The sequence below is a fragment of the Sus scrofa genome, chromosome 4 (assembly GCF_000003025.6).
Source record: "Sus scrofa isolate TJ Tabasco breed Duroc chromosome 4, Sscrofa11.1, whole genome shotgun sequence".
In the NCBI taxonomy this organism is placed as follows: Eukaryota; Metazoa; Chordata; class Mammalia; order Artiodactyla; family Suidae; genus Sus; species Sus scrofa.
The window spans coordinates 8058477-8074829 of NC_010446.5; the positions used below are offsets into that span (position 1 = coordinate 8058477).

Below are 16353 nucleotides of genomic sequence, written 5' to 3' on the forward strand. Positions count from 1 at the left end.
CCTTGGGGTGAACAAGACATAGGACCCACCCTGAAGAGCCCTATAAAACTGGAAGGAAAAGACACTCATGGATACAACCAGCTGGATTCCACCAGTAGTGACTGTTGGTTTTTTTATAACCTCATCACCCCCATGAACCATATTATTTGACACTTAAACTTGGCACATGCTTTGTCACATCCTTTGCCAGGCATGTCCTTTTTGTCTCTGATCTCGATTGCTAGCAAAGTCCTATTTATCCTTCCTTGAGGAGAGGAAATAAAACATCAGGGCATGGAAATTCTCTGGCTGAAATTCAGACTAAGGTGTAAATGACTACTAACTCATGTTATTCTAAGAGTAAAGCAGAGGATAGAGAAAGAAGGCAGTTAAAAAAGAGCAAAGGGTAATGGGAAAAAACAAAATAATTTTTTTTTTTTAGCATTTTCATCCCAGCCTGGCAGGCCTGGGAGTGTAAGGCTCTTTAAATGAACTTCAGCTCCTCCTTCTCTCTCTGCCCCCAGGTGTCCTGCTTTGTTGGTGGTTGGGGACAATTCTCCTGCTGTGGACGCTGTGGTATGTAGAAACCAACCCCTGGCTTCTGCACTTAATTCAACAGTCCAAAGTTATATGGAGGCTCCTTGCCCACCACCTTCCCCTCCTCTGCCTTCATCAGGGCAAGTGACACCTTCTAGATGTCATATTGGCCTTTGGGCAGAGGACTCAGGCACCAGCTCCTTCCCTGGTGACTGCCAGTCCTAGTTGCTCAGCCGCGGGCCCTCTGTCTCATCTCCCAGGCCCCTCACCTGCTGATCCACCTCCCATTGGTTTATATAGGCATGTTGCCACTTGGCTTCCTGGCCAAGAGACTCTCTGCCCATCTGGGAATCAGGTGGCAGCTTCAGACGTGGTTGGAGCCTGGTCCTCTGGCAAGGCGGAGAGGCACCTGGGTAGCAGGACTTAGGCAAAGCTTTCTGGCTCATTTCACCCCCTAATTTCCACCTGTGATGTTGTGGAGGCAAAACAAGGATTATCTTTCCAACATCCCCATAGCTGGGGACATGGGAGACTTGGGGGCTATTGGGCAGAATCCTAGAGTGGTGACATGCCTTGAGCAGTAGGCCGAGCAGAGTCTGCAAGTGCTCACTTAGTAAAGACCTGGGGTGTCTGATTGAACCATGAATTTCTTGTCATCTAGTCCACTGGACATAATTATAGGATGCATCAGTAAAGATATATTGTTTATATTAAGGGAGATGATAGTTCTACTGTAGACACTTTAAACATTACAGGTTACAAGGGGGTATTTTGGCCACTTCTGGATGCACTTTTAAGAGGATCACGGACAAACTGAAAAAAGAAACCATCCTGGTGGATGTGATTTCATTTGAAAAATATTTGCCGAGACTGGGGATGTTGAGTCTGTAGAATCACTGGCAGCAGCTGGTTAAAGAAGGCCATTCATTTAGCACTGTTTTTGGAGCACCTTCTACGTTTTAGCTCATTTTCATAACAACCTTCTGAAAAAGATAGTATCCCCATTTTATTGATGAGGAAACTGAGGCTCCAAGAAGTTAAGTAACTTGCCCAAGGTCACAGCTGGAAATGTCAGGGCCACATATATTTAATCCCAAAGCCCACGTTCCTTAATCCATGCCAGTAGGAGTATTTTACTTTCAGATGGTGGCAGAGTGACAGGCAAGGAAGAAAGCTTATGACTTTGGCTCCAGGTAGAAAATTAGCAAATTTCTTTTCCCTCTCCCTGTCCAGGTGGAGTGCAACTCAAAACTGGACCCAACGAAGACCACTCTTCTCAAGGTACAGAGACAATGATGGGTGGGGGGTGTTCTTTCTTAGAAACTCCTAAGTTTTCAGCAGAATTGAGTTGTGCCTGATACAGCAAAACTAGTGGTCAGAAACCCCAGAAATGATTATGTAATGTATTTGTTCACAGGCATCTAGGGTGCTGACTGGTAACCCAAGGCTGCAGAGATGAGGGGATCCCTGTCTAGGTCCCCCGGAGTTTAGGGGCTGTGGGTCATGGCTCAGGAATTTATGGGCGGGGCTGGCTGCGTTCCCATGGGGCTGAGGACTGCCCCAGGTTAGCTGACCTTGAGGCTTGCCCTTGGGATTCAGTCTTGAGATGCTAGCCCGGAGGATGGTCACCGCCTCACCCACCCTCCCCAGGACCTTCCAATCCAGTTTCCCCAGCCCCACTCTGCTGCCCAAGTGCTCCAGTGCCCTGGGCTCTGGTTAAATATTCACACATGCAAAACAGTGATGGCTTTGAGTGATGTACCAGGAACTCCGGAAGTTATAGCATTTACCAAGGGTGGCCAACCAGGAGCCCCATCAGGCCCGAAGCTTTGAATGGTGCAGTCTCATTCTGAGGGGTCATCAAAGAGATTGTCTGTGCAGGGCCTCGTGCAATGAACGCTTTCTAGTCAGACAGACCTTGGCTGGAACTTTGTAAGCTCTCCAAGTTCTCCCTGGCCCAGTTTCTACCTCTAAAGTGGCACAGTGGTACCTTCCAGGGTCCTTGGGGAGCAGAGTGAAATTAACGACAGGGCCTAGCACAGCGCCTGGCCCATCATAGGCTGCGAGCAGCGGTTACCAAGACGACAGAGTGTAATGCTGAGAGGCATGGTAACCACAGCAGCCTTGCCAGGTGGGCTGGGTGCTCCCCCACCTGTAATATGCCCAGACGCCCCTCAGCAGGGCAGGCCCAGGGCAGGACAGCGGGCAGAATGGGTGCCTATTTGGAGCCGGTCCGCAGAGCCGGGATCTCCTCCACTGAGGTGTTCGATACTCACCGGCTTCTCTCTCCCCCAGATGGCGGATTGTGGCGGCCTCCCCCAGATCTCCCAGGTGAGTCACACCTGTCCCCACTCCCCAGGTGGAGGGCATGTGCCTCTGTGACCTGTTACCCTCTTTGTGCTCACTGTCTGCTCAGCATCTCCCACCCCTATTATAAATCTGATGACACATTGTGGACCCGCTGCCCTTCATCAAAGGTGCTTACAGGAGTTCCCGTTGTGATTCAGTGGAAACTAACCTGACTAGTTTCCATAAGGATATGGGTTTGATCTCTGGCCTCGCTCAGTGGGTTAAGGATCCAGCGTTGCCGTGAGCTGCAGTGTAGATCTCAGATGCGGCTCAGATCCTGCCTTGCTGTAGCTGTGGCCTTGGCCAGCAGCTGTAGCTCTGATTCAGCCCCTATCCTGGGAACTTCCATATACTGCAGGTACAGCCCTAAAAAGCAAAAAAAAAAAAAAAAAGGAATAGTTTCTGCTTTGGGGGCTGTCTTTTTCACATAACTGTGCCCTGCTTCTCTTTCTTCCTCCAGTCCTGAAAGGACTTTCTAGCTACGGGTGCCCCTCCAGCCCTTACAAGCCCCCCTGAGCCCCCTGGGGACCCCCCTTGCAGCAGCGAGCAGGCACTGGGGGTCCCTGCCACCCGTCCTAGTGTTGTTGGGTGGTGATTCCATCCTCTCACAGATGCCACATCACCCCAGGCCTCCCTCCTCCCCGTTAGCATGTCCCCAGCAGGTGCATCTCACCCCCGAGCTCATGCTTTCCTTGTCCATCTGTCCATCCACCCGTTCATCTATCCTTATTCCCATTTCTTTCCTTCGATGCACACATCCCTTCTTCTGCATGTCCATCCATCCTTTCTTTTCATTCATCCACCCATCTTTTTTCATGTCTTCCTTTTCCATCCATCTTCTTTTTCATTGTCATCTATCCATTTGTCCACCATCCTTTTATCCAGCCACGCAGCCTGCTATTAACGCACAGAGTAAAGTGCTATGGGGCGTGGAGAGCCCTGCGCTGACATGCAGGACCACTGACTAATCCTAAAACCTTGGGCGGATTATTTATCTGTCCGAGTCTGTTGAGCTGGGGAATGTGGATGGCAGTGGTACTGCCCGCCTGAGTTGGATGTTGGGAGAAAGTGAGGTGATGTTGCAAAGCCCTTAGCGTGACGAGGGGCCCTTACATTCTCGACGCGGAGTTGGACCCATCAGTTTATCTAAGGCGGTCTTCACAGAAACCCTCAGAAGTAGCTGTGGCACCCCGCCCATACCTTCCAGGTGAGGGAACTGGCTCAGACAGGTCAGGTCATTTGACCGAGCTCCCCCACCTGTGACGTGACCTTGAACTTTTTCTTCCTGGCCAAGGCCAGTCTTGGTCTCCGTGATTATACACCATAGTCTTTTCTCGTGTGTTTTGTCCTATCCACACGTGCTGGCCTTCCATCTCGGGTCAAGGTCTTTAATGAAGGTGACCACGGGCAACGGCTCCCCGCGCCCTGTAATTTCGGGACCTCCGGCACTGACCCCACTCTCCCTTGTTTCTCTTGCAGCCGGCCAAGCTGGCCGAAGCCTTCAAGTACTTCGTGCAGGGCATGGGATACAGTGAGTATGGCCTTTCCTGGCAGGCGGTGGGTTGAGGGGCAGGTGTGGGAGGCAGGGCCAGGCTGAGCTGCATATTCTCTGTCCCCTTGGCTGGGCTGGGCTTTCCGCAGACAGAGCAAGTCGAGGAAGAAGTATTAAGGTGCCTGGAGGATGGGCAGCCGTGCAGAGGTTCTAGTGTCTCTTCAGACCATAGCAGTTCATTCTCCCTTGTTGAATGGAAGCTGGTTCCAACCAGGAAATTTTTTTAAGCACCAAGAAGACAGCAGACAATGAAACCACGAAAATCTTTTTAAATTTTGATTACCTGCTTTCCAAAGGACTTTGAGTTGTAGTGATGATGGTGGTGATGGCGGTAATGGTGATGGTGATCGTGATGATGGTGGTGATGATGGTGGTGGTGGTGATCGTGATGGTAGGAATGATGGTGGTGATAGTGATGATCGTGATGATGGTGGTGATGGTGGTGACGATGATGGTGATGATGGTGGTGATAGTGATCATGATGATGGTGGTGATGGTGGTGATAGTGATGATCGCGATGGTGGTGGTGATCATGATGATGGTGGCTTTGGTGGTGGTGATCATGATGATGGTGGTGATAATGGTGATGATGATGGTGGTGATGATGTTGGTGATAGTGATGATCACGATGGTGGTGGTGATCATGATGATGGTGATGGTGGTGATGATGGTGATGATGGTGGTGATGGTGGTGGTGATGGTGGTGATGATGATGGTGATGATGGTGGTGATGATGATGAGGTGGTGGTGGTGATGATCATGATGATGGTGGTGATAGTGATGATCGCAATGGTGGTGGTGATCATGATGATGGTGATGATGATGGTGGTGGTGATAGTGATGATCGAGATGATGGTCCCCATCATGATGATGGTGGTGATGATGGTGGTAATGATGGTGGTGGTGATAGTGATGATCGTGGTGATAGTGATGATGGTGATGATGGTGGTGAGAGTGATGATCGTGATGATCACGATGGTGGTGGTGATCATGGTGATGGTGATGATGATGGTGGTAATGATGGTGGTGGTGATAGTGATGATCGAGATGATGGTGGTGACGATGATGATGGTGGTGATGGTGGTGATGATGATGGTGATGATGGTGGTGATAGTGATGATAGTGATGATCGAGATGGTGGTGGTGATCATGATGATGGTGATGATGGTGGTGATGATGGTGATGATGGTGATGATGGTGGTGATAGTGATGATAGTGATGATCGAGATGGTGGTGGTGATCATGATGATGGTGATGATGGTGGTGATGATGGTGATGATGGTGGTGATAGTGATGATAGTGATGATCGAGATGGTGGTGGTGATCATGATGATGGTGATGATGGTGGTGATGATGGTGATGATGGTGGTGATGGTGGTGATAGTGATGATCGCAATGGTGGTGGTGATCATGATGATGCTGATGATGATGGTGGTGGTGATAGTGATGATCGAGATGATGGTGGTGACGATGATGATGGTGGTGATGGTGGTGATGATGATGGTGATGATGGTGGTGATAGTGATGATAGTGATGATCGAGATGGTGGTGGTGATCAGGAGGATGGTGATGATGAAGGTGGTGGTGGTGATAGTGATGAAAGATTAAGAAAACCTTTATTTTTTTCCTCATGTAATCATCACAGTAATCCTATGTGATTACTTATTCTCATTTTATAAATGATGAATCTGAGGCTTTGAGGAGTTCACACTGTGGCTCAGCAGAAATTAATCTGACTAGGATCCATGCTGTGACATAGGCTGGCAGGTACAGCTCCAATTTGACCCCTAGCCTGGGAACTCCCATATGCCTCAGGTATGGCCCTAAAAAAAAGAAAAGAAAGAAAAAAGGAAAGTGAGGCTTTGGGAGATCAAACCAGGAGCAGAGTGGGGATCTGTGGCATTCCTGGAAAACTATAAACTCTGGAGCAAGTGGGTAATAAAATCACATTTTTAAGACACTCTTTGCTAAATCATTAGGTTTGAGAATTGAAGGATAAAGAGAAACACAGTTAAGAATTTGCAGATGGAGTTCCTGCTGTGGCTCAGTGGTTAACGAACCCGACTAGTATCCATGAGGCTGTGGGTTCGATCCCTGGCCTTGCTCAGTGGGTTAAGGATCTGGCGTTGTCATGAGCTGTGGTGTAGGTCACAGACGCGGCTCAGATCCAGCATTTCTGTAGCTGTGGTCTAGGCTGGCAGCTATGGCTCCAATTCGACCCCTAGTCTGGGAACCTCCATGTAAAGACAAAAGACAAAAAAAAAAAAGGAATTTGCAGCTTTTTGCAGTATGGTTATAGTTTATTCATAGACACATGTAGCCCTTTCTCAGGAATACAGGCCCCTGCTCAGGACGGACAACACCAAGTTTAAGTACACCATTGGGCAGCAGCCTCGGTTGGTCCAAGTGAGTGTGTTGGCCACGGTTTTGGCCCTGATGTGGTTCTCTGGCTCTTTCAGCCTGCTGCCAGGAATTATCATCCATGTGCCCATCTAAACGAGGAAGTCTGAGCGTCTCATCACTTCCATTTTTTCCTGTGAGACTTAAACGGTTTGCTTGTTTAGAATAGTGATGTTATGTTTGGTAAACGGCCGCGGTCCTTAAGATTGGCCTCAGCCGTGTCTAGTTTCTAGTGTGGCTGAGAGCGGGCCAGCCTGATTTACATGCTTTGGGCAGGATGCCTGTCCCAAAGTGCCCTCTCGCAGCAGAAAACATCTGCCTGTGGGTCCTGCCTCTCCGGCCTCCTTCCTTCTGGAAAAGTGTGCAGGCGGAGGCGGTGCCTGGAGAAAGCCTGCGTTTACCTCCAGGGCATGAATTGCCACTTGTCCTCTAGGACCTGCCTGGGGTTTGGATTTCTGCTTTGGAAGTGCATTCTGGGGAGACAGGGAATGAAAGGCAGGCTTTGTTTTTCCCCACAGCAGCTTCTATTTCCAGAAAGCCGAGGCATCCTGCAGTCATAGGGAAAGACAACAGAAAGATCTAGAAGCATCCGCCAAAGACAAGGAGAGGGATTGTTTGTTTATGCAGGGCCTGCTCACGGTGACTGGTCAGCATCATCCATGACACCCTGCCCGAGTCACCTGAGCCCTGCAAGGTCAAGAAAAGCCCAGATCTGAGGTCGAGAAATAGAGGCTCAGAGAAAGCATGTGAGCAACAGATGTGGGATTGATCCCCATTTTTTCTGGGTTTGACAACTAGCTCTTTCAGAAAGATTCAGGAGTTCCTGCTGTGGTGCAGTGAGTTAATGATCCAGCTTGTTTCTGTGGTGTTGCCGGTTTGATCCCCAGCTGGGAGCGGTGGGTTAAGGATCCAGCATTGCCACAGCTGGTGTAGGATTTGATCCCTGGCCCAGGAACTTCTTTATGACAAAGATGCAGTCAAAAAAAAAAAAAAAAAAAAGAAGAAGAAAGAAAAAGAAAGACAAAGGAAAAGATAAGGATTCAGTACAGCAAGAATGAAAATGAATTCAGCTTGTGGGTGTTTGCCATGGAAAATACATGTGCCTGTTGAGCGAACAGTGTAAGCCCTAATTGCATGTGTCCATATCAGCCACCTCACTGTTTGATGTCCATCATTCACTGTGGCCTTGGCAATGATGCTTTAGTCAATGGTGCTGTACTTTCCCACGGCTGCCGTAACAAATCCCTACCAACTGGGTGGCTTAAAACACCAGATACTTATTCTCTCACAGTCCTACAGTTCTAGAGGCTGGGAGATCAGAATCAGCATGCCGGCAGGGTCATGCTCCCTCCCAAGATTCTAGGAAGAATCCTTTGTTGCCCCATCCCAGCTTCCGGTGGTTGCCGGGAGTCCTTGGCTTGCCGCTGCATCCCTCTGACCTCTGCCCTGTCTGCACGTGGCCTCTCCCAGGTGTGCATGTGTCTCCTCTCCTGTGAGGAGACCAGCCTTTGCAGGAGAGTTCACCCTAACCTAGCGTGACCTCATCTTAACGAAACAGACCTGCAAAGTCCCTCTTTACAAATAAGGTTACAGTCTGAGGTTCCGATGGACTCGAATTTGAGGGGGATGCTATTCCAACCCAGCACAGGTGGAGGGATTTTGTTGTCTTCATTCCACCTTATCAGCTACCTGCTGGGTTCAAGTGCACTTGTGAGCCCTTTGGAAAGGACGGTGCCATTGCTAATTCCTGGGAGCTCATGGGCTTCTTCAGGGGAGAGACGATGGCTCTGAGTGGCCTTGATTTCTAGTCTGGCTGACCTCGAATATTCCCGCTCTAGTGATCCTTGACCATATGGGGTGGTAGGCACACATGCAGGCACTGATACCAGGGGATCAGTGTTAGTATCATTTTACAGGCGGGGCTGGGGCTCAGAGGGGGACACTCCCCAAATCCCACAGCTGGTGAACATGTAGCAGGACTGGGATTTGGACCCAGCTCTGTGTTCGAACTACTGTGGGATCACAGCTGGTGCTTGCCTGGCTCTCCCCCTCTGGGAGCGGATGCAGGAACAATGGGGAGCCTAGAGACTGGCTGGCTGCCAGGATGGATAGGAGCAAAGGTGCCCGGCCAGGTGGGGCAGACACATCACGCCTCCGCTCAGTGGGCACTCTCCTCTCTCCGCAGTGCCCTCCGCCAGCATGACCCGCCTGATGCGGTCCCGCACAGCCTCGGGCTCCAGTGTCACCTCCCTGGAGGGCGCCCGCAGCCGCTCCCACACCAGCGAGGGTGTCCGCAGCCGCTCCCACACCAGCGAGGGCGCCCGCCTGGACATCATCCCCAACTCGGGTGGCACCAGGAACAGCGCCGGACCCAACTCTGCGGAGGTGTCCTGCTAAGCGACCTGCAGGGACCACCGCCCCTGGACTCTGGGCTCCATCGCTGTAGCCGCCCCTCCTCCGGCCCCTCCCCGCCCCTGCCTGCCAACCACGCGTAACTCGGTATTAATCCAAAGCTTGTTTTGTACGAGTGAGCTCTGGCGACAAAGCTAGATTGGGTTTGTGGAGGGCGCCCTTTCCGCCGAGGGCAGGGCGGGGTGGACCAGCGGACAGGAGCCCCTGTTTCCACCACCCAGTGGCCTGGTGGCCACGCACCCTGCCCGAGAGACGCCAGGCTGCCAGGAACAAGACGCGCAGCGGTAAACACTTCATAAATCCAAGCCTAGGCTGACCCGAGCATCCTGGCTGCAAAGGACGTTTTGTTGGACGCCCCGCCCACCTACGTCCTGTTTCCTCTCCAACTCAAGCAAAAACAGGCCTGTTTCTGGAAACCAACCCCTTTGCGATTTGGGGAGGGGGGAGCAGCCAAGCGTGGGTCGTTCTTTTAACACGGCCAGACAGGAGGCCAGGAAGGGGGGGCAGTGTGTGGGGAGGCTCTGAAGCGTTTGGAAAAGCAAATCTGGGTAATTAACGAGAAGAAGTCGATTTTTAAAGTTTGTGCATTTGTACGCTTTTTATTGCTGAAGCCTACAGGCCTGTTTTCCTGGCATTTTTTTTAATAGGCAACAAAAGCAGGCGACAGAGTCTCTCGGTTTTTCGAAGAAACTCTTGGCAAACATTGGGTATCATGGTGGGTTGAAGGCTTTGGCTTTGCTGCCTGTCTGCCTCCTCCTCTGCCCCTACTTCCCGCCTCACAGACGTGAACGCGTGGTTATTTTGTTCATGGGGAAGGTCATTTAGACGTGCAGTCGCTTCCTCTGAAATGGAGGGAACGATTGAAAAGAGCTGTGCCCGGCTGTGACAAAGCGTCATTGCCATGCAGTGGGGGGGCAGGGCTGCGGGGGTGGGGGGATTTGGGTTACATTAGATGTAAGGGATTCCTTGTGGTTGCCATAGACTCTAGCGCAGTTGTAATTTCAGTTGATCCCATCTGGTTCCCAGGAAATCACGTGTGATTGAGTTAAATCCAGCCTCCAATCTTTGATAACCGGAGTTGAATCTGAACTTGACCGCCAAACGTTTCCCACCTGGTGACCTTCCAGAATCTTCAGATAGAAGCCTTTGCTCTTGTAGGGGGTGGGGAGTCACGTGGGGAGTGGTGGCCCAGAAGATGTAAGGATTCTGGGATGTGTATTCCCTGGCGGTTCCTTCTCTCCTGCCTTCCCCTCTCCCTGCCCCTCTAACCTTTTGCTGAAGGGGGTGGCACCACTGACATCTCTGGGCAATGTCAGCATAGCTGTCAAGTTCCTATACTACTGCCTTTTGATTTGCATTTTGGCTAACCATGGATCTTCTTATAGGACGTTTGATCAGAGTGAACGGAACATTGTGAATCAGCCGCCAGGGCCTGGTGGGGAGTGGAGGGAAGTCATCAAGCCTTCTAGGTAGCTTGAGGGGCCATGACTCAGTTTACCTGCCACCTACCACCTGGGAGGCAGGGGTGGCTGATTCAGAACAAGAAACTGTTGTGTATAAGTCTTTCCAGAGGAGTTTCTTAATGAGATATTTGTATTTATTTCCAGACCAATAAATTTGTAACTTTGCAGTGGTCTGTGTCTTCTTCCTCTCCCTGGGAAGTCCTACCCTGGGACAGGACTTTCCCCACCTAGGGTCTCCCGGCACATACCCTTCACCTTTGGAATTCTTTGCTTTAGAGCATTGCATCCAATAAAAACGCAATGCAAGCCACAGATGGAACTTTAACTTTTCAAGTGGCCACGTCAAAAAAAAAAAAAAAAAAACACAAAGAAACAAGTGAAATTAATTTTAACAATACATTTAACCCAAAGTATCCAAATCATTACCATTACGACCTGGGGTCAGTATGACAATTATTAACATCGTAAGCATTCTTCCTACTAAGAAATCCAGTATGTCCCAGTGCAGACCAGCTCCGCTTGAGGTGCTTACTAGCTGAATAATACAGTGACCAAGAGATCAAGTCTTTCAGCCTCTGATTAGGAAGAAACCTCTCTTTTTTTGGACACTCTGTTTTTATTATAGAAAAGCATGTGGAAAGACCAGCCCATGGCCCTCACTGAAAGGCTTCTCGCTCTTGTGTTTTAAAAAGATGTGAACACAACAGGTTTCCATATAACCTCCCATTTTTAGTTTAAACTGTACAAAACAGTTGCAAAGATAAGACAGAGAGTTTCCACATACCCCACCCCCCGTTTCCTGTTAGTATTGGCCTCTTGTCTTATTCTGGCACCTTTGTCACAACTAAGAGATCAGCACTGACATGTGACTGTTAGGTAAGCTCCATGCTTTCTTGGGATTTTACTAGTTTTCCCTGTTGGCTTTTTTTTTTTTTTTTCTAGTTTTGGGCTGCACCCACGGCATATGGAAGTTCCCAGGCTAGGGGTCTAATCAGCTGTAGCCGCCGCCTACCCCACAGCCACGGCAATGCCGGATCTGAGCCGCGTCTGTGACCTGCACCACAGCTCACAGCAACACGGAATCCTTAACCCCTGAGCAAGGCCAGGCATCGAAGGTGGATCCTCATGGATACTAGTTGGGTTTGCAACCTGCTGCCCCACAACGGGGACTCCCTCCTGTGGTCCTTGTTTGTCCCAGGATCCCCCCACCACCCAGATGCCACGCTCCATGGAGTCATCATGCCTCTTTCGCTTCCTCTGCCCTGTGACAGTTTCTCATACTTCCCTCGCGTTTGATGACCTTGACAGTTTGGAGCAGCCCTGGTGGGACATTTTGGAGAAGGGCCCTGTGTTGTGGTTTGTGTGGATGGTTTTCTCACGGTCCAGATGAGCTTCTGAGTTTTCTGGAATGAGGACCACAGGGGCTCAGTGCCTTCTCATCGCCTTGTGTTGTCAGTGTGATGGGTCATCGTGGTTTATCTCAGAGGAGGCTGACCTTGATCACCTGGCTGAGGGCGTGTTTGCCCGGTGTCTCCACTGTCAAGTTCCTTTTGCTGTTTCTCTATAGTCATTCTAGAGGCAACCCACACTTAAGACCCTCCTCCTTTTTAAACAGCTCTCATGCTGTTTATTTGTTTTTTTCATGCTGTTTATTGATACTGGTTTTACTTCACTCCTCGAGGGGTTTCCTAGCATGTATATTTAGCTGCAGACACTTCTGCAGCCTGTGCCATCCTGCAGCCAGTGACTGGGCAGAGGAGGATGAGGTGGGTGCCTCTGTGTGGGCACAGCCGGAAGGGAGGCAGGAAGAATTCTAAAGGCATAAAATACAACACATAATATTACAAAGGAAACCACTTAGAGTGAACTGTAATTCCCCAAATGTTCCAATTGCGTGACAAGAGAACATATGTCTCTTTATTAATAAGTGACATAGTGACATGGAGGCAGGGCTCTGGATAATGTCTAGATAATGATGAGCATAGCAGCATCTCAAGGTCATGGCCACAAGTGTGATAAGAAAAATACATGCAATTTTAACTGGTGATATTAGGGTCTGTGGTCCACATGCAGGTAGGAGGAAATACTCAGTCGCAATTAGAGGTTGGTAAAAACCCGAAGATGCACTTCCCCTCATCCAAGCACATGACCCCTGGACCAAGGACCCGAGGTTAAAGAGCCCTGAGTTAGATGCAGGAGGAGGAGGAGTATGAGGCGCATCCTTATTCTCCATTCACGGTAAGTGCCTTTTCGGTGTGAGAGTCAGGAACGAGGAGGGGCAGGCATAGAAGAGGCATAGAAGAGCCAGCAGCGGTAGCGATGCATCGCAGCAATGGGTGTGTCCACGGCACAGAGACCCCCTTGAACCTGCCAGGCTCAGCAACTTGGGGCTCAGGCTTCCACCAAGGGGAATGAACTGTGACCAGTGTTTGCAGGTTTCAGATGCTATTGAGAGAGGGTGGCCTGGAGGCTGTTTTGCAGCTGAGGATCTATTTCTGTTCTCTTACTTTTTGTTTTGGTTTCAATTCCCTGGACTCTTGGGTTCAGCAGCTGAACCTGGCGGGCAACGGGGGCCTCCATCTGCCACCTGCCTCTTTCCCCCTCCTCAGACACACCTCACTGCAGGTCATCGGATGGGCCCCTAGAGGCAGCCTAAATCCACCTTAGGCTTTTCAGACTGCAGGGAACCCTTTCGACTGTGTCCCACCTGGAATCCAAGGGCAGAAGGGGAAGGAAGCTTGGCCTCATGGAGGCTGAGTTGGGACTAGGCAGGGGGCATGTGAGCAGATCAGCCTTCTGTTCGAAGATCAGATTTTCTGCACCTCTCAAGCATGAAACGTGGTCCTAACCCAAGGGCTACTTGACCTTCTGGTTCATAGACCCGGAACCAAGTGGGTCTTTGTGTCTCTTAAGAGGAAAGATCGAATTGGTCCAGCTTGACCCAGTTGTCCAGGCGCTGTCCAATCAACTGTGAGCATAATAGCATCTCGAGATAAGAGCCACTGTTGAGATAAGAAAAACAGATGTGGTTTTAACTGGTGACATTGGGGTGGGTGGCCCACCTTTAGGTAGGAGGAAATGCCACATTGCAATTAGAGGTTAGCCCACCCTTCTTCCACCCTGCTCCCCCACCCCCACAGGGCGGGGATTTCGAATAATTCCTGTAGTTGTAGCAGTGGAAACGCTATGTCCTTTGCAATGAACTCCATTGACAACCAAATTCACTCTTGCAGGAAAGGCCCTTCCTCATTCCTGCTTTGAGAAGTGTTCCCTAAAAGCCGCACCCTCCCTAGGGAGCAGTGACTCTGTGACCTTGTGACAAGAGCACCCTAAAGAGATGGCATCACTACTAATAGTAATATTTAACATATACTTCCTTTTCCCCTTTTCTCTTATCTGTGAGGATGAGTTATCCTTGCTTCACAGATGAGAACGTCAAGGCTCATTGGATGGCTCCCTGGTCCAGCCCTTTCTAAAAGGGATGACGTGCCTCGCGCCTTTTCAAACAATTGTTGGGGCACATGACTAATGCAGCCACCTATTGACGTCTTGGGATGGTAGAGCCTCAGGTAGTCCCTGGACCTAACAGCCAGGGGACCGGAAGTCTTATCCTCTTGGGGACTTTTTCTCTTTCCTTAAATAGTTCCGCCCAGCCGGGGGCTTTTCTGAAGTCTCTTATCTGGTCCTAATGCTTCCGTCTCCTCCTTCGCTGGCAGGCTGACATGCTTCTCATCGCTGTCAATAAGCCAGCTTTTAGCAGCTTCCTTTTCCTACCTCTGGGCTGGACTAAGAAACCGACTTTTGCTAATGTTGTGTGAAGAATAAGATTGAGTGGGGAGCTCTGCTACCATTCTTTGCAGACTATAGGATATACAGAACCCTACATGGGCTTGGTGCCATGTTTTTTTTTTTTTTTTTTTTTGCTTTTGTCTTTTTAGGGCCGCACCCTCAGCATGTGGAGGTTCCCAGGCTAGGGGTCTAATCGGAGCTATAGCTGCCAGCCTATGCCAGAGACACAGCCACGCCAGATCCGAGCCATGTCTGTGACCTACACCCCGACACCACAGCTCACGGCAACGCTGGATCCTGAACCCACTGAGCGAGGCCAGGGATCAAACCTGCAGCTTCATGGTTCCTAGTAGAATTCGTTTTCGCTGCGCAATGATGGGAATTCCGCTGGGCCATGACGGGAATTCCGGCACCAGGTTCTCTGCTCAGTTCTATATTGGAAAGAACCCAGGTTCAGCCTGGAACTTAGACTTCTGAAGACATAGGATCCTTTGGCATTTTCATTTTATCAGTTGGAATGAAATAGAACACTGGCTTCTCTGCTGTACTTTTTAACCTTCATGTTACAATGCTCTGGCCATTTTCTCTGAATCCCATTTTCCCCAAACCTGCTTTTTTCTTTCTTTCTTTCTTTCTTTCTTTCTTTCTTTCTTTCTTTCTTTCTTTCTTTCTTTCTTTCTTTCTTTCTTTCTTCCTTTCTTTCTTCCTTTCTTCCTTCCTTCCTTCCTTCCTTCCTTCCTTCCTTCCTTCCTTTCTTTCCTTTCTTTTTTCTTTTCTTTTTTTTTGCTTTTAAGGGCTGCACCTTCAGCATACGGAAGTTCCCAGGATAAGGGTCAAATTAGAGCGACAGCTGCTGGTCACAGCCACAGCCACAGCAATACCAGATCCGAGCTGCATCTGTGACTTCCACCACAGCTCATGGCAACGCCGGATCCTTAACCCGCTGAGCGAAGCTAGAGATTGAACCCAAGTCCTCAAAGATACTAGTTGGATTTGTTTCCACTGTGCCATGAGGGAAACTCCTTTTTTCTTTTCATTTTAGGGCCGCATCTGTAGCATATGGAAGTTCCCAGGCTAGGGGTCAAATTTGAACTGTAGCTATAGGCCTACAACAGCCACTGCAATGCCAGATCCGAGCTGCATCTGTGAACTACACCACAGCTTGTAGCAATGCTGGATCCTTAACCCACTGAGCAAGGCCAGGGATTGAACCTGCGTCCTCACGGACACTAGTCAGATTCTCTCTCTCTTTTTTTTTTTTTTTTTTGTTTGTCTTTTTTTGTCTTTTCTAGGGCCGCACCTGCGGCATATGGAGGTTCCCAGGCTAGGGGTCCAATTGGAGCTGCAGCCGCCGGCCTACACCACAGCCACAGCAACTCAGGATTCAAGCCTCAGATGCAACCTACACCACAGCTCACAGCAATGCTGGGTGCTTAATCCACTGAGCAAGGCCAGGGATCGCACCCTCAACCTCATGGTTCCTAGTCAGATTCATTAACCACTGCGCCACGACGGGAACTCCATTAGTCGGATTCTTAACCTGCTAAGCCATAACAGGATCTCCCTGTTTCCCCCAAATTTTAACCACCTGATACTGTTAGAAGTTCCTCCCAAAGTCTACACATTCATCTTAATCAGAGGCATCCCCCTCAGCTCTACGATCTAACTTCTAATTTTGAAAAAATGCTTCAGGATAGAGGTATTCTTGGAGGTAATTCATGTGGCAATTATTTTTATATTGGAATCGATTTTCCCCTAGAGTTTATTATAATAGTATAATCTGTTGAGAGGGGGGTTGGCTAGAGAGGGAGGGTTGGCTAGTATAATGTGTTGAGAGGGAGATTTGGCTAGAAAGTATCAAATGTGTCATTC

At 49.6% G+C, this 16353-nt stretch overlaps 1 protein-coding gene across 1 annotated transcript in view; it reads left to right on the forward strand.

Annotated features, from left to right (window-relative positions):
* NDRG1 (N-myc downstream regulated 1) overlaps positions 1-10859 on the forward strand; it is a 54891-nt gene extending 44032 nt beyond the window's left edge. Inside the window, exons 12-16 of the mRNA XM_021088875.1 lie at positions 504-555; positions 1750-1797; positions 2812-2847; positions 4345-4396; positions 9003-10859. Of these exons, the coding sequence (XP_020944534.1) occupies positions 504-555; positions 1750-1797; positions 2812-2847; positions 4345-4396; positions 9003-9214 (400 nt within the window). The 3' untranslated portion in view covers positions 9215-10859. The remainder of the gene's footprint in view (positions 1-503; positions 556-1749; positions 1798-2811; positions 2848-4344; positions 4397-9002) is intronic.